General features: G+C 38.4%; 4 protein-coding genes across 12 annotated transcripts; 2 read left to right on the top strand and 2 right to left on the bottom strand.

The window, feature by feature from the left end:
- The first annotated feature begins 358 nt into the window (after positions 1 to 358).
- Positions 359 to 7664, top strand: chrng (cholinergic receptor, nicotinic, gamma). The gene is made up of 12 exons (XM_079453108.1): positions 359 to 476; positions 1195 to 1331; positions 3191 to 3235; positions 3613 to 3734; positions 3896 to 4051; positions 4166 to 4263; positions 4549 to 4749; positions 5474 to 5588; positions 6002 to 6116; positions 6197 to 6449; positions 6781 to 6914; positions 7076 to 7664. Exons 1-12 carry the CDS (start codon positions 419 to 421, stop codon positions 7265 to 7267), a joined length of 1626 nt encoding a protein of 541 aa, XP_079309234.1. The 5' UTR covers positions 359 to 418; the 3' UTR covers positions 7268 to 7664.
- Positions 7665 to 7804: 140 nt separating this feature from the next.
- On the top strand, positions 7805 to 11348 carry LOC306892523 (phospholipid scramblase family member 5; the record flags this gene model as incomplete). Its single annotated transcript, XM_079453650.1, has 8 exons — positions 7805 to 7810; positions 8446 to 8692; positions 9126 to 9200; positions 9383 to 9575; positions 10486 to 10597; positions 10819 to 10918; positions 11017 to 11075; positions 11164 to 11348. The coding sequence occupies 8 exons, from the start codon at positions 7805 to 7807 to the stop codon at positions 11188 to 11190; spliced, it is 819 nt and encodes a 272-aa protein (XP_079309776.1). The 3' UTR covers positions 11191 to 11348.
- Positions 11349 to 12037: 689 nt separating this feature from the next.
- Positions 12038 to 15724, bottom strand: eif4e2 (eukaryotic translation initiation factor 4E family member 2). Of its 2 annotated transcripts, XM_079453837.1 has the most exons (8): positions 15550 to 15724; positions 14680 to 14791; positions 14432 to 14566; positions 14195 to 14299; positions 13909 to 14061; positions 13492 to 13628; positions 13130 to 13193; positions 12038 to 12941 (listed from the first exon to the last, which is right to left on the bottom strand). In XM_079453837.1, the coding sequence occupies exons 1-7, from the start codon at positions 15567 to 15569 to the stop codon at positions 13145 to 13147; spliced, it is 711 nt and encodes a 236-aa protein (XP_079309963.1). In that variant the 5' UTR covers positions 15570 to 15724; the 3' UTR covers positions 12038 to 12941; positions 13130 to 13144. The 2 variants fall into 2 exon arrangements, with proteins under 2 accessions (XP_079309963.1, XP_079309962.1); XM_079453836.1 differs by lacking the exon at positions 15550 to 15724 and having other exon boundaries at positions 14680 to 15100.
- A 542-nt stretch (positions 15725 to 16266) lies between these two features.
- Positions 16267 to 21112, bottom strand: capn10 (calpain 10). Of its 8 annotated transcripts, XM_079453720.1 has the most exons (14): positions 21040 to 21112; positions 20858 to 20896; positions 20323 to 20474; positions 20107 to 20238; positions 19810 to 20006; positions 19475 to 19701; positions 19106 to 19247; positions 18709 to 18875; positions 18420 to 18637; positions 18111 to 18310; positions 17713 to 17956; positions 17274 to 17470; positions 16896 to 16941; positions 16267 to 16658 (listed from the first exon to the last, which is right to left on the bottom strand). In XM_079453720.1, exons 3-14 carry the CDS (start codon positions 20452 to 20454, stop codon positions 16629 to 16631), a joined length of 1932 nt encoding a protein of 643 aa, XP_079309846.1. In that variant the 5' UTR covers positions 20455 to 20474; positions 20858 to 20896; positions 21040 to 21112; the 3' UTR covers positions 16267 to 16628. The 8 variants fall into 8 exon arrangements, with proteins under 8 accessions (XP_079309846.1, XP_079309848.1, XP_079309844.1 ...); XM_079453722.1 differs by having other exon boundaries at positions 19810 to 20014; positions 20840 to 21066; XM_079453718.1 differs by having other exon boundaries at positions 20840 to 21066.
- Between the last annotated feature and the right edge of the window lie 1194 nt (positions 21113 to 22306).

Below are 22306 nucleotides of genomic sequence, written 5' to 3'. Positions count from 1 at the left end.
TGGCAGTCACTAGACAGGGGTAAACGCAGGACAACTGATGACTGTAAACCTGTAAACTGACCTTTGCGGAAATACTGTAACCTTTCTGCTTTACTTCACATAGAGTAACAAAGAAAGAACGCGTGAAGGCAACATAGGTCCTGTGACCTGTTGGACACAATGTCTGCGATATTCTGTGTGTGTGTTGGGAGTGTACAGTATGTGTGGATGGTGACAGCTGACAATGCGAAGAGCTGTATGGGCACAGAATGTGTGAGCATTCTGAAAATAACAATGTGGATTCAAGTTTGAAACCACACCCATTTTCCCATAATCCCTCCCCACAACTGTGTTCGACCCACACAGGCCAGGTGCTGCTGAATGTGTATTGTGATATAGAGACCATATTCTCTCTAATGCTGCTCTGTGGATACCAGACATGGGTCTAATCTCTACATCTACAGTCACCTGGATTTTTCTTTTTCTTCTGCCCTCAGGTAAGACTTCACATGGGATGAATGAAAAATGTGGGTTTGTGAAACTGGCTTCACTAAAGAGTGATGAGCAGGCCCAGGTGACATATGTGGATGTTTTATTGTTTTCTGCACAGTCTTTTATCTGATGATGATTTCAACGGATTACATTTGGAATGTAGAAAAGTGTCGAACTTGCAGCAACTAATTCTGTCAGCCCAGTGAATAAATAAATGATAAAAGAAACAAAAACAAATAAATAATGGCACACAAATATTCATTTATCATCTATTGTGAATGATCAGGCTTTATATAGACTGTAAAACTATTTTGGTGACTTAAGTTTTTAAGTTCAGTAGGTGAAATGAATTTCAATTAAAGTCTTTTAAATTTACAATTTAAAATGTTATTAAATTAATTCAACTTATTCAAATTATAAGTTACATCAATTCAACAGTTAGTTTAAATGACTTGTAGAGCCAATTTGACTGTACTTAAAAATGTAAGCCATGCACCAACCATGTTTAACAGTGTAGATGAAGTCTGATCATTCATTATTTGAATTTGAATACAAATGTTTGTGAATCAAGCTAAAATCCAAGTCAATATTTACATTAGGGCTACTGTTCAGTGTTCCTTAATGTATATGGTGAATAAGAAGTAATATGAATTGTTTTTAATCTATGTCACTGTTTATAGAAAATTATTTTTAATAACAAATTTGAGTGTGTATGTGTTTCAGCTGTGGTCTGTAATCTGGAAGGATCTCTGCATAGAGATCTGATGAGAGGTTACAAGAAAAACATACGGCCATCTGAGCACAATGAAGACATCACCAATGTAAAAATCAAGATGACCCTCACCAACCTCATTTCTCTGGTAAAGCTCTACCTGTCTAAGTGTGCCAGTGAGAAAAAGTCAATATGTGTGCGGAGGCGTATTAAGACCTCATGGTGACCCTGGGCAACAGCCCCAGAGGTGCCCCCCATCCACCCACCTTCCCACATGCAATAATCCACTCATTCAAATATTTATGCATTTAAAGATTTTATAAGGATGAAACTCAGCAATTTACAAGATACTATTTGACAAGAATTACACATTCGTAGAATAGACTCTTTTCATCAAGTATCTTTAACAATTAGGCCTATAGTTAAGGGGCACCTGCTTTGTGTTGTAATACAATCACTAACAACTTATTTTGAAAGTATTTTTTGAATCAGTATTGCTTTTGTTACCTGCAGAAATCACCATTATTGTGATCTTTTTTGCTTAGGTTAAGCTCTTGGCTCTTCTATTTTAATGATAAATTAGGTTTCCTTCAGCCTTAACTGTGTGTTAAAATACATTAGTTGTGGCAAAGAGTTGATGACTTCTGAATGGTTAAGCTGTTTGGATCACTGTAATTATAGGGTTTGTTTTATTAATGTGTCAGCTCTGTGGATATGTAGTTTGATATACTGTGATTTCTTTAGGAATTAACATATTCACAAACTGCTCAACCCCTTTAACACACAAAGACATTGAGAATCTGCGTATGAACGCATTCTGGATCATCTGGAGAGGTTTGATTGTGCAAGCAGGAAGTTATGATGACGATCGTCGCCATTTGTATGATGAGTGTTGATGTCAGTGTAATAGTGTAATGTTAGTTTAGTTTATTTTCTCTCAACTTGTGCATTGACTAGCCAGACCATCATCCATTGATCCATAATGTTTAAAACTATTACATTTTATTATAGCCTGACAATTTCCACGAGAATAACAAAAATGTTTTAAAAGCATCTCTGTCTTTCTCCAGCGCACAGGTGTTTCTAAAACACTATTACACGACCTAAACTAATTAATTTAACAAAAGTCAAGGATGAAGAGCCCATCTAAAGCAAACACTGAATCACCATTATTGTGGCTACAAAACTGATATTGATTTAAAGCAATTATCATTATTTTAATGTTTCCTTTGATATCTTACTCCATTCAAATCATTTAACTCAATTTATTTCAAAGAGTCTCATTTAATTTATTTCCATGTGAAAACTGAAAGTACTCTGACAAACTCCAGATTTTAACCAGTTTTTACATTGTACAAAGATCCCCTGTACGTCAATATCTGACGTTCAGAAAACACCATGAAAGGGCAATAAAGGGATGTCTTTTCAACATCGAAAGAAGCAGAAAAGACGTCTTTTGTGCTTATCTTTGGTCAGGGGGAAGTCCAAATTGTAATAAAATTTTAATAAAAAAAGTCAACTATGTGGCCTTTTTACCCTCAACTAAAAATATCTTTAAACAAATATCAGTCTAAGTAAATAAAACAGTGTATATGCGATGTAATATTTAATGCACACTAAGAGCCAGTTTTATTGTTTCCACCAAACATTTAACATATTATTGAAGATTTCTATAGGTCTTGTTTCGGACTCGGACTTGACTCAGAGTCGACCCTCTCTGGACTCCGTCTTGCTTCGAACTCGAACTATTCTAGACTCTGACTCGAATGAGCTGGTCTCGACTACAACACTGCTATTTTAGCTGCTAGAGAGATGCACTAAACAGACGTGTTTCATTGCACATACAGCTATTCAATTGCTATTTTAAGAAGTATGTGTACATGGTGTGTTTATTTGGTGCCCCTGGGTACTCGCCGAATTGCCATTATGGTTAATCCACCACTGCATGTGTGTAATAAAGGACACCGTATGGTTTTATTATACTAAACTTTCTCTTTTCATATTCAGAATCAGAAAGAGGAGACTCTCACCACTTGTGTTTGGATTGAGATGGTAAGACAGATTTCCAGTAGCTCAGTGGTTAGAGCATGGCGTTAACATTGCCAAGGTTATGGGTTTGATCACAGTGATTGCACATAGGTCTACTTAGAAAAAAAATGATGTTGCATAATGCAATGTAAGTTGCTTTGGATAGAAGCACTGTCAAATGCGTTAATGTAAATGCATTTGGCTATTTTGAGGATGAACATAGAACATTTAATCTATGTCATAAAGTAGTATGAACTACTGTAGCCTCAAAAATATCTGACTTTGAAAATGTAGACGCGGTAATGTTAGCCAGAATATCTAAGTTTGAATTGCCTTGGCTGGTTTGGCCGATTGCAAGATTGAACAACATCTGCCCCAACTCTCTTTCTCTCTCTCTCTAGCAATGGCGTGATTATAGACTCCGTTGGGCTAACAGGACAGGGTTCGAAGTTTATGAGAACATCACTCGCATGCGTCTTCCCTCTAAATCCATCTGGCTGCCTGACGTTGGTCTGGAAAACAAGTGAGTTATTAAGAAAAGGAGATTTATTTACCTTACAGTGACACCCAGAGACAGTGTTACAGTGAACTCACTGTAGTTTTATTATACTCTTTGGTTGATGGGAAACCATTTTTCTTTCGAAGTAATTTGGTCCAAGTGCAATTCAAAATGTTTATTTGCAGTGTGGATGGGAAATTCGAGGTGGCCCTTTACACGAATGCTCTGATAGATCCTGATGGCTACGTGTACTGGTTGCCCCCGGCCATCTACCGAAGCTCCTGTGCCATTAAAGTCAACTATTTTCCCTTTGACTGGCAAAACTGCAGCATGGTGTTCAGGTATGACTGATGTACAAATATAAAAATTTTGACTTCATGAAGTATATTATAATTCTCCTAAAGTAACCTAAATGTTAGTTTAACATTTAAACTTGGTTGTACTTCGATTGGCAGGTCTCAGACATACAATTCTAATGAGATTAAACTGATGCTGGCAGATGAGGACAACATCACCATGGAATGGATTGAGATTGATCCAGAAGCTTTTACTGGTACTGCAGTAGCACATATTTCAGTCTGTGAAAGTGTTAAATACATTAGTTGAGAGATGTTAAAGGGACAGTTCGCCCAAAAATGAGAATTCGGTCAAAAAGGCCCAATTGAAACCATGTACCAATGTAAAAGTCATGTGGTTTTTTTTATATGCAAGGTGGGAAAGTTACTTAAAGAAATTAGGAGAGAACGTAAACATCCATGTACAAATATATTAAATAGGACAACCATTTATTGTCCTTAAGGTCATTAACATGCATTTCTTCTGTGTTCTGATTGGTCAGAGAATGGGGAATGGATTATTAAGCACCGCCCAGCTAAGAACATTGTAAATCCACGATATAGCCAAGATGAGTTGGAGTACCAGGAGATCATCTTTTTCCTCATCATACAGAGGAAGCCACTGTTCTACATCATTAATATCATCGTACCATGCGTCCTCTTCTCCTCTCTTGGATTGCTTGTCTACTTCCTGCCAGCCAAAGGTCAGATTATTGAGCCAGTGCTAAGAGGTGTCAGTGCCTTAAATGTAACAGGCTTGGTACCTAAACAAGAGCTTAGAAATTCTAATTTGTTTTGTTTTACTGAATGAATCTCCCTCAGCTCTTTATGTTTTGCTCCATCTTTGCCACACACGTGTTAACATGCCAAAAATAACTCGATGCTTCGCTGGCCTTAACATAACTTTGATATCCAGACTGACTAGAGACTCTAGGTCTAAACAAAACCAGCATCATTTCCATTAAACATCCACTGTTTAGTGTCTTTATAGTTCTCTTACTCCATCATGCTCTATTAAAGGTGCCCTACATGAGAAATGTCTGACTAAAATAAGTTATAGACATGTAAAGTTGGATAAAAATAATTGAATATGCCCTTATGAAACAAAATATATGGATATATACTGGAATATATAATGCAATATATTAAATATCCCTACCAAGTGCTCATATTTTTCAATTTATAAAAAACATTTTATATTGACAATAAATAGGAAAATATGTTGTCTTTGCATTCAGATTAATAAACTTGGATTCATTATACTGTGTAATGCTATTTAGAAAAGTTTCACAGTCAGATAATCTCTTTAACCCGAGACCAGTGCACTTGATCAAACTGGCTCAGAATAAATGATCTCTGTTGATAATTACTGACTGGGTTATGATCTGTGTTTACTGATGAATTGGCCTGTGTTTGTCTATCTAATAGCTGGAGGACAGAAATGCACAATGACCATAGCAATATTGCTGGGTCAGACCGTCTTCCTGTTCCTTATTGCCAAGCAAGTTCCAGAAACCTCAAAAGCTGTGCCTCTTATTGGCAAGTGAGTCTGTTTCATCACCTCTTATTGTCAGAAACCTTCTATCAATGCCTAGCTGTGCTATTATTAAGTGCACAACATTCTCTTATAGTTCTCTACTTTCAAAGCAAACAAAAGAAGAAACAAGTTTCAAAGCTTTGACTAGGCTGGTTTTGACTTTTATTAGTTAGTGACAAATTTAAATTCTTTTGAATATAAGCTTCAATTCAGCTTGCCAGAAGTTCATGTAATTTAAATCAATGAACAGACCATGGCCGGGTGCATATGAGTAAAGCATTGAAGGCTGATACCTGTAGTAACTCTTGAGATTCTGAAACACAAAATGTTAGCATAAGAGGTCAATCAAGAGAATAAATATTTGTTTTATAGCCCCTACCGAGTGACTCTGATTGGAAATGTTTGTTTCGTTTGGTCAGGTATCTGATGTTTGTGATGTCCGTGACCACTTTAACTGTGATGAACTGTGTGGTTGTGCTGAACGTTTCACTACGAACTCCAAACACACACCCCATGAGCAACAATGTTAGAAAGGTATGAAAGAGAAGTCCTTCAATTACAAAAATCTAAGCATAATCATATAACCTCTTTCTACTCCATGTTTTGTTGCCTAGGTCTTTCTGAACATTCTTCCCCGCCTGCTGAGGATGACTATGCAGCGCTGGACACCCGAGAACAGTGAAGAAGTTGGGGATTTCAAGATGTTCGCCCTGGGCAACGGGACTCCGCTCCGGCACAGGAGACGCAGCTCTCTGGGACTGATAGCGAAGGCGGATGAGTACATGTTCAGAACGGCTCGCTCGGAGCTGATGTTTAGTCGGCTGAAGGAGAGGAAAGGACTGCTGAAGAACACTTTAGAGAAAATACGTGAGTCAAGCATTACAAACTAACCAACAATAGCATCTATCATCATTAATTCACTCCAGTGTGGTTCAAAACTTGTTTATGACTCCTGTTTGTGTAACACAAAAGAAGATATTTGATAAATGTGGTTTTGTGGAGTCAGTGGAGGCCAATGTTGTTGAGTGTTGGTCACTGCAGAATAAAGAAAGTCATACAGGTTTGGAATGACATCATAGTAATTTAAACACTATCCCTTTAGTAGGGATAAAACACGTAAAACTCTTATATACACACACAATGAAATTTCACTTCATTGTGGTTGTCAGCGTTAAATGTGTTTTTTCCTTAACCTCAGAAAATGGTCTGGCAGGAGACACAGCACAGGATCTGGAATCCAGTTTGGCTTTGGCATCACCAGAAGTGCAGCAATGTGTGGCTTCCTGCAAACACATCGCCGAAAGTGCCAAACATCAAAATGACTTTCAAAGTGTAAGTCACTGATCCCTAATTCTTTATCCCTCACACTGACTGTCTCTCATTTGCACATACGTTCCCATAAGTAAATATATGCACTGGGGATTAGCTTTCTAATACAAGAAAACCCCATGCTGATGTGTGGATTGCGGATATCCTCTCTGTTCGCTCTGCAGGAAAACGAAGAATGGTTTCTGGTCGCCAGGGTGATCGACAGGATGTGTTTCATCGTCATGGTGTTGCTGTTTTTACTGGGCACCATTGGAATCTTCTTGGCGGGCCATTTTAACCAGGCACCGTCACAGCCTTTCCCTGGAGATCTTAAAAAATACCTGCCCGAAATCTCACCTGGGGACGTCACAAGCTGAAGAGCTACGAGAAAAACTCTAGGCATAGAAACCTGAAGGACGTAGTTTGCTTCAGAGATAGATGACAAGCAGGTTTTGCTACAGCACAACTAAGGATATAGAACTTTTAGTGTTTCAATTTAGAGAAGCTGGGTCCCGAAAGTGATTTGGAAAATCGGATCTGAAAGCATTTTAATGCTTAGAGGAGTTATGTACAAGTATAAATGTAATGTGTTCATACATTGTTGAAGTTATTTTTTATTTGCTTAAATTATTGTCTGTATGCACGATACCTGTACATATAAATCTGTATACTCACTGTCGTTTTATCAGCAAAGCGTAAAAACATACATCTGAAATGTACGTATTAGTTCAACAGCTGTTTTTATTTAAAAAAAGAATTAAATGATGATCTTTCACTTTGGTCAAAGTTTCATTAAAAAGCCACACTGTTGCACTAGTAGTCCCCCCCCCACTGACTTGAAAAGGATCTTCATTACATGGCAGACTGGTACTTTTCTGTCTTACAAAGACCAGATCCGGGAAAGAAAGAGAGGGATGGGGGTGAGGGGGTGTCCAGTGTAGGGGAGGCATCAGAGCTACTAACACACGCCAAAAGCCCCTGAAACTTCATGACTCAAAAAGAACTTTGAGAAGAAACTGGTAAAATGGTAAGAGAAGATTCTCTTATGATACACTGTATAAAATATATCTGCACGATAAATGCTCTATTATTTTGTGTGTTTATATAAAATATACGTAACTGTAGCTTACTGCTTTTTTATGGACTTATGTTTTTTATGCTTTTATGGTTAAAAATATTTTCAATATTTCTTACCAATCCTTCGAAAATATAAAATTGATTTAAAAAATCTAAACTTTTAAGTGCAGAATGCTGTTTTTTAAACCTCTAGCATTAACGTTAAGAAATACACATTATAGTGATTTCGTAAAGTAATATTGTTATGCTGTGTTTTTACCTCCTGCTCCTATCTCTCTCTCTCTCTCTCTCTCTCTCTCTCTCTCTCTCTCTCTCTCTCTCTCTCTCTCTCTCTCTCTCTCTCTCTCTCTCTCTCTCTCTCTCTCTCTCTCTCTCTCTCTCTCTCTCTCTCTCTCTCTCTCTCTCTCTCTCTCTCTCTCTCTCTCTCTCTCTCTCTCTCTCTCTCTCTCTCTCTCTCTCTCTTTCTTTCTCTCTCCAGGCCTTCTCATCTGTGACCACTCAACCGCTTCCCTTTGGTCTAGAGAGAGAGAAACACATTGACATGATCTTCAGGGCTTTCCACAGGCAGGTTAGACCTACAGATGAACCGCAGAACGTCTCATTCGTGGTCCAGGCTGCAAGTCCTGAAGATACAGAGATAGACGGTGGGGATAAAAGACTTGGAAAACTAGCTGTGCTGAAAACAGTCACACGACTCCACATTACTGCCAGACCAGAGCTGCAAGGTGAGATGGTTACTTTAAATCTAAACATAAAGCTTTAAAGTTAACTTAAAATCATTTTTGTACATAGGCTTTGTGGTATTTCTTTGATAGTTGCTGAAGACACCTTTGAAGATTTTAAGGATCACACTATTTTAGCTAATAGACTTGATATTAATACAACATACTTTAGGAGAACTATTGGACAATGCTAATTTTAAGGCATAGTTCAACCAAAAATAAACATTCTGTCATGTATTCACCCTCAATGTCCTTTAAAACCTGTATGACTGTCTTCTGCATGTTTAGAAAGAAAGCATCTCTATTACTGTTAAGGAATATGGTTTAAGACATTTATAACTGAATGACCTACATTGTTCTTCCATCATTAACAAATATTGAACGGTTTACTGGGATGTTTACGAACGACCTTATGTATCTTTGTTGTGTCTCTCAGGTCCACAGTGTGTCGCCCGAAGAACATACAGCATTTCCACAGAAACCAGAGATCAAATATTTGTGGCTGTAGAGGGTAAATATAAAGAACTAGATGCACATCACATTATAAAACCACTGCCAAAAAATAATCCACTCACCTAACACACTAAATCCATTAGGTGTAGCTTCAGGTAAGTACTGTATGTATGATTTTCTGTAAAGATTCTTTGAAATGATGTGTATGTGAATAACTCACAATGTGTCTTTCTTTGTTAGAGAGTTCATGTGTTTGTGTGCAGTTCTGCGGTCCAGCTCGCTCATGCTCATTACAGTGCTTTGACAAAGATTCAGAATGCGTCTTTTTGTTTGAGAGGCCCTCGAGAGCAGAGGTGTGCTGGCTTGGATGTTGCCTGATGGAAATGAGAGCATTCACACCTGACAGACAACTGATCGGGACAGTCTATCAAAGGTAGAGATCAGCAGACTCACAAAGCCAACGTTTTTATTGTGACCACAAGATCTGGACAGTGCACTTGTCAAAACAGAAAAAAAGCTACTCCACCAATGTTTTTAAAGTTTATATAGGCCACCTAGCTCAAGACATTTGTTAGCATTAAACTAGTATTGGCTTTTGGATTGTTTCTTGGAAAGTATAGGCCTATGTATCTTGGAGTGTTGTAGTTTTAACATAGAGTGTTGTTTAGAACGTAACACCTAAAAATATAAGAAATGCTGATGTACATAAAACACGGATTCATTATATTAACTTAGAGAAAAAAAAATTGTTACCAGAGTGTAATTTTATTTTGCGTTACATCACAGCCACATTAAATTGTTTTGATCCTCTTCTCTGCTCTTTTTTCCCTTTCCCCTCTTTATTCTGGTGCCAAGTATTGTGAGATGTCAGAGGAGGTCACCAGTGTGTAATAAAGAATTGCGTCAGAGGAAAATCTCTGACCATTATAAGAATGCAATTAAAAACTTGGAAATGTAATGAACACATCAACATAACCTCCTTTTCCTCAGTACACCAGACACACGTTTATCAGTTTGGTAATTAGAGGTTTTTATTCTTTAGAAAATATGATTCTTTTAATAAAAGAAATTGTCGGCTGATACGTTGGTGCATCTCTACATATTTTTCACCATAAAACAGATATGAGACTCATCAAAACACTGCTTAACATCGGAGCTAGCCTCGTGGGCATTGCTCCGACACGTGGCACGGTTGCGCATCAATTCCCGTCTCGTGGTCCTTTCCCGAACCCATCCCCTTCTCTCTCTCACTTCGCTTCCTGTCCTCTCTATTAGTGAGCTGCACATTTAAAGGCAAAACCCCAAAAACTGTTTAACAAGGAAGATACTTTGGTTTTTATCAGGTGGAGTATGTTCACGCCATATCTTGAGGTCTGTGACTCTGAGGGCATCTCGACTGTAAGGATTCAGGGTTCCTGCTGTAACACACGATGTCTCTCCGAGCAGGAGCTCCAGGTCAGAAACTCTCCAGCTTGTAGTTTTAAGTACGCTGTTCTTCTGAGCAATGTCTGGAACGACCCATTTTACTCAGATCTTCAGAGAGAAATGCACAGTACTAGATTTTCTATTTGACAAAATATTTGCCATATAGAAATATAATTTCTACAAAGAAAAGTGACTGATCTGGTTATTGATGTTGGACTGCTGTGAGAATGACCTTGTTTCCTTTTTGTTAGGTAATATCAAGTATTGGTGAGACCATTGGGCGAATATGGAAGAGGTGGCCTGGTTATAGAGAAGAATCCAACATGGATCATGAGTATTTCGGACTGGATGGTAAGATTAATATCCACTTTCATAGCAAGTGAAAGTGTATCTTGTCACAGTTTAAAAGCCTCTATATGGTGATTATTAAAAACATTTGTCTTTCTTAGTACCGCAAGGAATGAATCTAAAAGTTAAAGTGCTGTTGTTAGCTGCCACCTTTCTTCTGGTAAGACATCAAAACAGATTCTTGTCTGGCTGAAGAATACCGACTGATGAACTAAAAAAAACGCTGTTTTCACTCTTTTTGTTTACAGAATCATATGTTTTTTGAGATGAGCTAAGTGGAATTTGGGGGGCATAAACGACAAAAGAATTCTGGACTGCAAACGTCACAGACAGATGTTACATCTCTGTGAAGATAGCATTAGGAAATGTGTGCATCATAGCAAAATGAATTGCACCGCATCATGTTTCTATGAATGAGTTAATTAAACACGATAAAAAATGTTGTCTCATCATGAGTTATTTCAGTCATCTAACTATATAACCCATTAACTGCGTGAATGATTTGTGTCATGTTAAAGGCGTGATTTAACAGTGTTTCGTGCATTCTTTCTTATTTACAATGTAAAACCTGCTGTCTACTCATGCTTGACATGGTCAACTGTCAACTTGTCAAAAAACGAGTTGGACGTATGACCTTATTGCGCATAATGTAAACAACACAAACTTACAGTATAGTGAATCAATGCGATGATGTATTGTGTGCTTGTGATTTATATATTCTCTGCAACGTTATTACAGCGATAAGACATTAGAAATTGTTAAAACAAACCTCTTTTCTTCGAAGCAACAGCCTGCTACATCTCTGATGGACAACTTTAAAGGTGATTTTCTCAATATTTTGAATTTTCAATTAGTTATATCTCGGCCACATATGGTCATATACTGGTAAATCATACATCAATGGAAATCTTATTTATCCAACTTTCATGATGTATAAATATCTATTTAAACCAAATTTAGCCTTATGAATGGTTTTGTGGTCCAGTATCAAACACATGTTTGTTTAACAAATATAAACTAAATATACTATAATAAAACCCTGATAAAAACATGGATACAATATGCATGTTACCCAAATAATATAATATTACCAGGGAATCACAACACAGCTGAAAATTAGCAGCAGATGCATAATCAACATTTATTGCTGTGATCAATCCTAAACCACATTTTATCTCCTTTTGTACCTCAAGTTCAACTTTGTCCACAGAATTTCAGGCAGTTGAGGTGTTGATACCAGAGTCCCCAGTAACTCCAGATGTGTTAACACTATCCATCAACATGTTTGAGTGATTTCCGCTGATTCTAAAATCGGCTTCTTTTGAGAGAACACCGTCACGTGATGCCTTTAGTGACTCCACCCCCCAGCGGAGTGCCAGGATGTAGAGCTATTTTGAAAATCTGCGCTAATGTGTTTTGGCCAGAAGACCAGGCACAGTGAATCAGGCAGCATGGTACCCATGGCACTCGCCTCAGGGAGGGCACTGTCCTTTGGGTTTACACTCCATCAACAAGAAATAAAGTTTGCATTAAAGATCTTTTCAAATAGAAATATAACTCTTCCGTTCTAAGTTAAAACAACTCTCAACACTGTAGCTAAAATACTGCACTATAGTAAAATATTCCCATCAACCTGCGACCTCACGTGAGCTAAACAAAATCCGCCTTTTCGCTTTTTTTGGGACACTGCGTTAATAAAGTGCTAATTCAGGTAAATGTGTCTTCACTACTCAGGGGTGTGTTATTTTATTTAGACAACTGTGGCAGTTCCCAGCCATTAGTTCATATCGCAGCGGCTGAGCTCTGTGGTCCCGCTGGCTCCACCCACTCTACACTCAACTTCTGTAGGGTCCAAAACAATATTTTGTTTTCTGATGATTTGGTTTCTTCTGTCGAACTTTCAGGTGATTTATTCAGATGACTCTTAAAAACTAAATCCAGATGCTTTCAGTGTTAAAACTTCTCTTGCCGATAAGATATCCGGTCAGTGTCGCTGGGACATGTCATCTTCATTGGGAGTATTACCCTAGAAGTGTAGATATGGGGAAAATATAATGTGAACATTTGACGTCCGAGTTATGCTGAAATAATGAGAATGAATTTAGCGGCTACAATAAGACCAGTTACTGTGTACGTGTTGTAATGACAGCAGCTTGGTGACACAATATTCATTGTATGTTTGTAAAGAATTGTCTTAAAAATTATGTTACGCACAATCAGGATGAAACACTAGCGACCTCCGCTTGGATTTACAAGACCATGAAAATCCTCCCAGGCCCTTAAGTAACACACAAATGAAAAATCGTTAATATTAACAAATACTACACAAAATATCAACACCCCACAAAAACAATAAGCTTTCGCTATTGCTGGTTAAAAATGTAACACCCATTTTTTGACGTCATAAAACTTTATATAATTCTGTCGCTATAATGAATGTATGTATATTTCCTTATACTGTAACGTTTATAATGCATAATATAGATTTTGCTCTGATCCACAGGCTTATAGCTACAATTAATATGGTTCTGAGAAAGGCCAAGATGTGTGAAGTGTGTGCGCGTCTCGTAACTCACTTGATGCTGTCGGTGTGTGTTTTGTACTCCATAATGGTATTAGGAGGCAGATTGAGAACTCTGCGTAAAGTGTCTCTAATGCGAGCGGTGGTGCCCTGATCGCTGGCCGTCTTATTCCAGATAGAAATGATATCTTCCTTTAAAAAGAACAGAGACAGATTGAGAATTAAACAAGTCACTTTCATACAGATTAGAAAAATATGAAAGATAATCTCACACGATGATAAAGATAAACAGCTTGTAGTAGAATGTCTAACTGGACAGCTACACTGTACACTGTGCAAAATATGAAATAAAATAAAAACTAAAATATTAAATATAAGGAAAAATGCTAAATCAAGTTTAAGTGAGGTATCGATAAAACTAAAATATGAGACGAAAATATAACTGAAGATGAGATGTAGCATTCAGCAGTACCTGGAAGCGAACGGACACGACAGCCCCACAGATCTCCTCTCCCACCATGAACTGTTCTCCCAGAATTGCCAGGATCAGATTCTCCCAGCAGCGGGACGCCAGACCTTTACGAAGCCGAATGATCCATTTGCCTCCACTCTTATTAGCATCATCCTAGAAACATTTTATGGGGCGGGACTATCAGCGTTCAAGCTTTCATAATCCTGCTGCAAAATCCTTTTGTAAGTGGCACACATTTAAGAGACTTAAGCGGTTTTCAAAAAGAGAATTGTCACGTCACACTCACCTCCCACATGGGCTTGATCCCTTCCTTAAAAAGGTGGAAATCACTGTGGCCAGTCAAATCGCCCGGTCTGATCATGTGACTATAAAAACGCCAGAACTGCTCCACCTAGAAATACAGGACAGCTGTAAATCATGTGATCCACATTAAGGCATTCTAACTAAGCCATTCAAAGTGCATTAGATAAATGTGAATAAATATCTGTGTCAAGTTTGTGTGCATAAATAGATATGTAGGCACCGAAGCAAAGCTGCAGATTTGTTTGATGTTTTGTTCGTAGCTCTGCGTGCTGGCAGGCCGTCCCGGTGTGCGGCGAGAATACCAAAATGAGTAGTTGTATTGAAGAGGGTGTTCACCGGCCCCTGGCACCGTCGCCTGAGATTGTATACACAAGCACAGTTATGCATAAGGGCATCACAACTCACTTAAAACGATTCACTTTGCATCAGAAATCAAAAAGAAATGTTTTATTCATATTGAACACCCACCTTTCTTTTTGTAGTGTTTGAATCCTTCTCCTCGTCGTCATTTTTTCCCTTTTCCCCATCTTTCGGTGAGATGTTGTCCTGGTCATGGTCTCCGCTGTCATCATCTTTTAGGCTTAAAGAGAGACAAAACATTATAAAGCATAAAAAGCTTGCCATTACTGTATAATAATGTCCATGTATGACATAATATGCAGTCTGAGCTGGCCGAGTCCTAAGATGTTTTTTTACCCTAAAAGTGTATGTTTTTGTCGGATTGATTACCACATGTATTACCATATTTTATTACACAGTATGGTTAAAAATGGTTGTAATGAGACCATAGCACATGTGTGGTTAGTATGATTTTAAGTTAATCTATGGTTACAGTAGTAAAAGCAAGGTTAATATTCGTAAGGAAGTGTACTTTGTGACCCCGTTGTGCGTGAAAAGTTTACAAACATATGAGTTTAACAATGTTACAGTGATCTGCTACAGTTTGGTTCACAAGCAAACTATAACGCTACTTCAGGACGGCAGCAGAAGAGAGTTCGTGCCCGGGTCGCAGAGCACCTGTCCCCGCTGCTCACACGCACGCGTACCCGGTGATCCGTTCTCGGCTCGAAGGCCGTGAGCGCGCAGCTCCGGGGCCTCTGACGGTTTACGTGCGTGATGCATTGACCGCACGTATTCAAAACCGATTCACCAAAAACGAGAGAGTCCGATCATGCACCAAACGCTGACAGCCCAGTCCATGCCAAAGCTTACAGACACACCTCTTTCACTCTCTCTCTCTCCTTCTCTCGCCCCGCGTTAAAAGATCGCGTGAAACGCATGCATGCAGTATGCATTCACGCATTATAACCCACGCGTGACGCAGTCTTCATTACTCACGCGTCAAATTTGTTGTTCATTATTTTCTATGTGGGTGTCCGTATCCGCTCTCGCGCCGACGGCAAACCCGTCAATTCCGCAGCAACGGCGCCGCGCACGACTGCAGCGGGCGCGCGCATCGCGCCACATCGGACGACGTGCGCTCTGTCTGCCTGTTGAATAGTTGTTTAACCACAGTGTGACAAGTTAATTGATGAATATATATCATCTCAAATTTTAGTTTTTAAATGAAGTCTCTAAATTAAACCGTAACTTATTACGAGAACTGAAAATACTTTTCAAAAACTTCTCAAAAACATGCTACTTTAGTTTAATGCAATTTTTCACATTCTTTTCAATTACAACACTAATTGAAGTGACAACAACTGTGTTGAAATGTTATTATAATGTATAATAGCATAATAAAGCATAATAAAAATACATTATTTTTATTTATAATTTTCAAATTGATCGATGTCTTTGGTTTTCCTTTTCTTTGATAGTTCTCTGTCTCTGGTCTATTCCTGTTGTAAGCAGTATACAGTATACAAAACTTGCATTACAGTAAAAGGACAGTATCTTTATATTTTCGAGATAAATCAGTATTCTTGCTGGAAATGTAACAAACGGGTTTACGTTCAATGTAAGATTTTCCACTTAAAATTTGAGAGAACTGTAGTAATGCTACTTTCCATGAATTTACACAGGAATACAAATAAATGAAGAGCACACCATTGTGGTTATTTCTTCTCTTTTTATTCAAAACCAAAGGCAAAACAAAAGATGATTTAAATGCTAAATAAATTAATGTCTATAAGTGCAAAAACAGCTTTATATTATGTAAAATGCAAATAAAAAGACTTCTGATGTGAAAAAATGAGGATGGGTCACATTCAAAGCAAATGTTAAATAGTCAGTATGCACACACCTCTAACAGGCACATCAACAGAACTCTATGTGCTGGTGTGGCAAGCTGCAACACTTTTTGGCAGGCGTTAACATTGTAAACCCTGTTTTGTGCTGTAAGAAGACTTTCATTTGTTGTCCGAGAGGAAGAGACCAGCACACGTCAGCATGGGCATCTCATCCACTTCCCCAGACTATCGTCTCATCACAGAGATACAGGAGACCTATTGTAGAAAAAAGAAAAAATTTGAGCATCTTACACACACAGATGGTGCATTACAGATCACAATCGTCCATTCGGGATTCTTTACTGTCTCACAGTAAAGGGTAAATGCCTTAGGTGTAGCAAAAGTGAAAAGAAAACAAGCGCTGATATATCAATTTCAAAATCAATAGAGTCTATGCATGCTCTCCTAAACAAATTGTGCTAAGCTTAAGATCATCTGAACATTGATTCTTACCTCCTGAATGGCACTACCCAGATGCTCCTGACACTGCAATGCTTTCCTGTGGAAAATTTGACAGCTTTAGTACCGGAACACAATGATTTCACAAGTTCTACTTCTAAATGCACCAAATATGCATACTGTACTGTAGGCAAAAGCTATTTGTGCAGTTTCATTTGACGTTGTGTTTGGTGCTAAATCTATAGTGTAACAAAGATCTTTTGAGACATTTATATAATTATTATTTGGTAAATTATGTGACACATGGTCATGATGTTTTGATGGTAACTAACTATATACTTTTATTGTGTAACCGATCATGTTTTACAAATTACTTAAGAGTTGCCACAACACATCAAACCAGTATAAGAGACATAAGAAAGGTGACTTCACCGATGTATCCTGCGTGTAAGCGTTAGGGTGAATTGACCGCTGAGCTCAGGCTGGTAGGTGGAGGGAATTACAGCGTACTCGCCCGGCTGCAGATGGCAAGACACACTGACCTCCTGGGAGTGGGCGTGAGGGACTAGTCTAACCACAGGAGACATGACACTGGGGGCCAATGAGGAGCATGAGACACCATCGGGTACCTGGACACGAACACACCGCACATATTCCTGTTATGCTGTATCCTGAAATTAGTTTTAAGACAAAAATATGCTTGTTCTGTTGCTTGTACTTTTATAAAAGGTTTATGTCTAACTTTCATAAACATCCAGTATTGTGTGTGCTTTCCTGCAAAAAATCATATCACTTCTTGAAGGATGATTTTGGGTTGGAAAATTTGATATGGGAAATCCGATATAGATTATGGTCATATATATATTCTGACCTTATAAATATGGAATCCAATGGCATGTAAGGCATCTTCTGGCCTGTTTTGTTGTAGTGTGACCCTAACATTGTTGCCTCCCGGGTCATAGGTCACAGCAAGGGGTATGCGGGGATTACGTCCATGTGTGGGGAAGTTGCGACCTCCTCCGGCAGTAGAACCGACAGTCCAACATCCATGTGAGCTGATGGACTCCCAGTCTCCACCTGAACAGGGCTGTAGAGGAGGCGTCGATTTCATCACACTGGAGAAATAGAGAGAGAGGTTTTGGACTTTTGCATCGACTGATAAAAACATCTTGCTCAAGCAACACACTTTGCATGAATATAAGCTTTTACTGGATGAAAGTACAACAAAATATGTCTATCATGAATAAAAAATAAAATATGTGCAGTCACCTGACAGAGGTAGAACAGGATGAATAAATTCTCAAGAGAAATCGTCCCTCAGCTCCCTGCAGAAAGGTGCTTGGAACCAGCAGGTAAAACCCAGGGCTCAGATGGGTGTGTAGAACCACCTCGCGATCGTACGCATGTGTGTGTGACAGAAGTGGTGGGTTGTTTATCGTCCGTGTCAGGTTAAAGCGCTGTGTCTCCACCTATAAAAAACAATTTAAAAGCAACTAGACTCCAAAGCCCAAAATATCAAACCTGTGAAATTCACTTTGTACAACAGAATGAGTTAGATGAGTTTTGCCATTCTCTAACCTTCCACACATGTAGTGCAATAGCCAGCTTCACACTGCCCTCTGTTGGTTGGTCAGGCATTGTACACTGCAGCAATGACAGCAACACCTCTCCCCTCTCAATCACTTTCAGCCAGTATTTAGGATTGGTGCTGAAGGTGCTGTTGTTACGGCAACCGCCTGCAGAGTGACCTTTGACCCAGTGACCACCAATGTGGTGGCTGTGGGTTAAAATGTTACCTACATGAAAGGATACCGAGTTATATGACATGGTCTTGGGATGAAAATTACCCAACAAACATACATACTACCTGTGTAGATGCTCTGTAGGTGTCCTTCCTCACTAATTGGATAACTAACTGTGACCTCATCAAATTCCTGCTGGAATTCTGTCTTGTTCATCCAAAACTCCCCCTCTGCCGTACGGGCCAGCAAAGCCTGAGTACACGAGGGTTCTAGAGAACTCCACCCTAAACCACTGTATGAAAAGAAACAACCGTCAGACAGAAACAAAACTGCAGTTTCTAATTAAATAAAATAAATCTCATTATATGGTGTTAAAGGACCACTGTATGGATGAATATCAATATTTGTTTATATTTGTGTCATGAATTTGGATGTGGCACAAAGAATAGACACAAAATAACATAAAAGCAAATGTAGGAAGAGAAATATACTGGAAACTTTTTAGCAAACACATTCACTAACCTCTCCTTCCAGGTCCCACTCCGACTCCTCCTCCCCCAGGGGTTTCGAATCCTGATCAGCTGAACTTTTTCACCAGTTGTTGTTGTTACGTTGGTCCATTCCATCACACTCATGGCGTGGAACTGGCCAAGCTCTGGGACCCCTGCAGTAAGACAAAGATGGACAAAGAGATGTAAACAAAAAGAAAACAGACAAAAAACAATCCCATTACCGGAATTAATCAATCTACCTACAAGTTACTTAACCAACAGACAAACAAAAATATGACTAGAAATCTTTTATGTGAAAAGAAAGAAAGACCTATTGTATTCAAAGCTGCTATCTATAATCCTTATACATAAACACTTCCAAGTTACTTTGTTTTCTTACCAGTGGTGGCATTGTGGATGGAGCAGCTGATGGAACATCGCTTTTTCAGCTCCTCTGAAAGCTGTGACAGACTCGTCCCATTGGGTTTGTCCTTAGTCTGAATATTGTTGGGCTGTTGCAGTGACTTCACCTCTTTTAGACTCCATCGTTCTGCTATTGCTCCACTTAGGTCCACCATGGCCTCGCACACTTGACCCGCCCACAAACTCTCATATGAACCGTGTAACCTTGCATAAAGAATGGTATAAAGCGTATGTCCATTAGTATATATTTACACTAAAACATGAATCAGGTTGGGTCCATAGTTAAGTGTTAAAACAGGTGACAACACTTACTTGGCATATGCTTTCTCCAGCAGTGCTACCCAGAATGACCTGCAGCTCACGCACCGTGAGAAACAAGGGGTACCATTAATACAGGGAAGTCGGTCATCCACCCGTACCTCTATCCATTTTCCGTTCTTCCAGAACTGGAAGCGGAAATCACCGTGGTAACCACTGTCACCCCATAAGGGTTGTTCCTGTGGAAATACCTGATAATCTGATACGTAAGAAAACAATCTAATGAATAATTTAAAACACATAGGTTTTAAATCACACTTATAGCAAAACAGAACACCTCACATAATTTACCTTGTTCATCAGATGCTGGTTCTTGAGTAACATGGAGCAGGCACATAGCAACCAGCAATCTCCCAGAATCCCTTGCTTCGGGTTGGCCTCAACAGGTTCATCCGGGAAGAGCCGAGGATGCTCACATATCTCCTAAGAGTTTGCCAAAAACAGAAATCACTGCTCAATACAGCCACATCTACATACACTTTTGCCTCGACAAAATAATCATTGTACCTGTGGGCGGAGCCATGTGATCTCAGCAAGCAAACTGGAGAGGGGCGTGGTGTAGTCAGAGAAAAGGGAGGAGTCATCAGCGGGAAAGCTCCCATCCACAAACATCCCATTTTGCTCAGCCTCCGTTTGCATGGCAACTAGATGAACCGATTCTAAAGTGAAACACATAACTGTGATTATGAACATCGTGGGCGTTTTATCGCACAGACATATGTGTAATTGACAATAGCATTATTTTCCTTTGTATTTTATTGCTAATATTTGATTATAAACAAATTATAAATATATGTACATATATATTTAAATACAGTAAATAAACAATCAACCAACCTTATAGCTAAATGATCCCTAAACGAATTGTATCCCCGTTTATCGAAGTAACGTTAAGTACTACCATGCGTAAGTTCCGACTGTGCCGTTAAAGACGCGATTATAAATAGTATTTCTACTCTTCAAAATGTGTCTTTGATAATGTTAAGATATTCAACATTATAGTTGTGCATTGCTCATTACTTACTGAATCTAACAGACGTACCGTCACATAGGTTGAGATGCTAACACGCTGTATATACTCCTGGAAGTTTTGAATTACATGATTGGAAATAGGAAATGAAAAGCATCAAACTGATGTTGGATCCATCATGAATTTCACTATAGCCAAATACAACATTAACATTTAACATAAACAGTGATCCATCGCAAGCGTTCATTCTTTACCGGAAGGACGCGCACGCAAAAGACAGCGCCTTCATCCGGGGCGGAGGGTGCTGCATCAGGCGCGCGCACAGCCTGCAGCCGGGGGTGGAGCCAACTTAAATCTGCACATAATGTATGTACAAGTTTTAATTATGTTACTAAATTTTTCAGTAAAAAGAGGAGAACGTAATATGACAACTACAATAATGTTCCTGTCAGATAAGGATCCATTGTGTTCATTGAGAAAAAAGAAAGGGAGCCAGGTCTTCTATGCCATATTTATCAACTTATTTCCCTCTTATGTTATGTTATGTTATGTTATGTTATGTTATGTTATGTTATGTAATGTTATGTTATGTTATGTTATGTTATGTTATGTTATGTTATGTTATGTTATGTTATGTTATGTTATGTTATGTTATGTTATGTTATGTCATGTCATGTCATGTCATGTCATGTCATGTCATGTCATGTCATGTCATGTCATGTCATGTTATGTTATGTTATGTTGTTATGTTGTTATGTTGTTATGTTGTTATGTTATGTTATGGCTTGGGTTAGGGGGTTATGGTTATTAGGTTGAGTAGCGGGGTTAGTTTTAATTCCACTTTCATAAGAAATGTTAAAGTTAAAGTTCCTTGAATTAGTTTCTGTTTTTAACCAATACGGCAGAAACAGATGACAGAAAAAGACAAAACAAGGCTTTTGAAACAGTTTGCTTTATCAGCAGAAAACTACGAGTTATCGTTAGCTATCCAAAAGTACACTTTGCTGATGTAGTAAAATGAAACCCCATGCAAAACATCTAAACACCTTTTATAACTATTTGTTTGAAATAAATGATGTTGTAAAAATGGATTAAACTATGTATCGTGTCATTTGACCTATGGCCTTGGATCCATTATATTTATGTAGAGTAAATTCTAATAGCTATTTGCTGTAATATGATATTGATATTGATATGATAAAAAATGATATTGTTGAATATACAGGTAGTAACACGTTTAAAGCATTTTACACTTGCAAAAATAAGGGTCTATCATAATGCCATATAATACAATTTATGGCTCAGTGGTTCCAAGGAACCATGAAGAAAAGGTTATTTGTAAAGGAAAGGGTTGTTTAGACTAATAAAAGTTAAAAAAGTAATCGTTTTTTCTGTATGTTCCTTTGGGAAATACAAAATTACATACAATATTGTGTAATGCCACTAAAATGGTTTAAACGCAATTCTCTGGTTTCCTGCAGGTGACCTCATAAATCTGTTTTAGGATGCACTTAGGGCTTT

Source organism: Barbatula barbatula, assembly GCF_947034865.1.
Source record: "Barbatula barbatula genome assembly, chromosome: 3".
NCBI classification, from domain to species: domain Eukaryota; kingdom Metazoa; phylum Chordata; class Actinopteri; order Cypriniformes; family Nemacheilidae; genus Barbatula; species Barbatula barbatula.
Note: the sequence above shows the minus strand (reverse complement) of the source record. Positions and strands in the feature narration are given on the sequence as shown.

Excerpts from the sequence above, each read along its gene's own strand:
- chrng (XM_079453108.1), top strand. The coding sequence starts at position 419 with ATGGGTCTAATCTCTACATCTACAGTCACCTGGATTTTTCTTTTTCTT. Across the intron at positions 3,236-3,612 it reads CTTGTGTTTGGATTGAGATG|CAATGGCGTGATTATAGACT; the intron begins GTAAGACAGATT and ends CTCTCTCTCTAG. Across the intron at positions 4,052-4,165 it reads AACTGCAGCATGGTGTTCAG|GTCTCAGACATACAATTCTA; the intron begins GTATGACTGATG and ends TTCGATTGGCAG.
- eif4e2 (XM_079453836.1), bottom strand. The coding sequence starts at position 14,955 with ATGGTAATACATGTGGTAATCAATCCGACAAAAACATACACTTTTAGG. Across the intron at positions 14,567-14,679 it reads CAAACACTACAAAAAGAAAG|GCGACGGTGCCAGGGGCCGG; the intron begins GTGGGTGTTCAA and ends ATACAATCTCAG. Across the intron at positions 14,062-14,194 it reads GGATCAAGCCCATGTGGGAG|GATGATGCTAATAAGAGTGG; the intron begins GTGAGTGTGACG and ends AAATGTTTCTAG.
- capn10 (XM_079453715.1), bottom strand. The coding sequence starts at position 20,454 with ATGCAAACGGAGGCTGAGCAAAATGGGATGTTTGTGGATGGGAGCTTT. Across the intron at positions 20,007-20,106 it reads ACCAGCATCTGATGAACAAG|GTATTTCCACAGGAACAACC; the intron begins GTAAATTATGTG and ends TCAGATTATCAG. Across the intron at positions 18,876-19,105 it reads AGTGGGACCTGGAAGGAGAG|TGGTTTAGGGTGGAGTTCTC; the intron begins GTTAGTGAATGT and ends CTTTTCATACAG.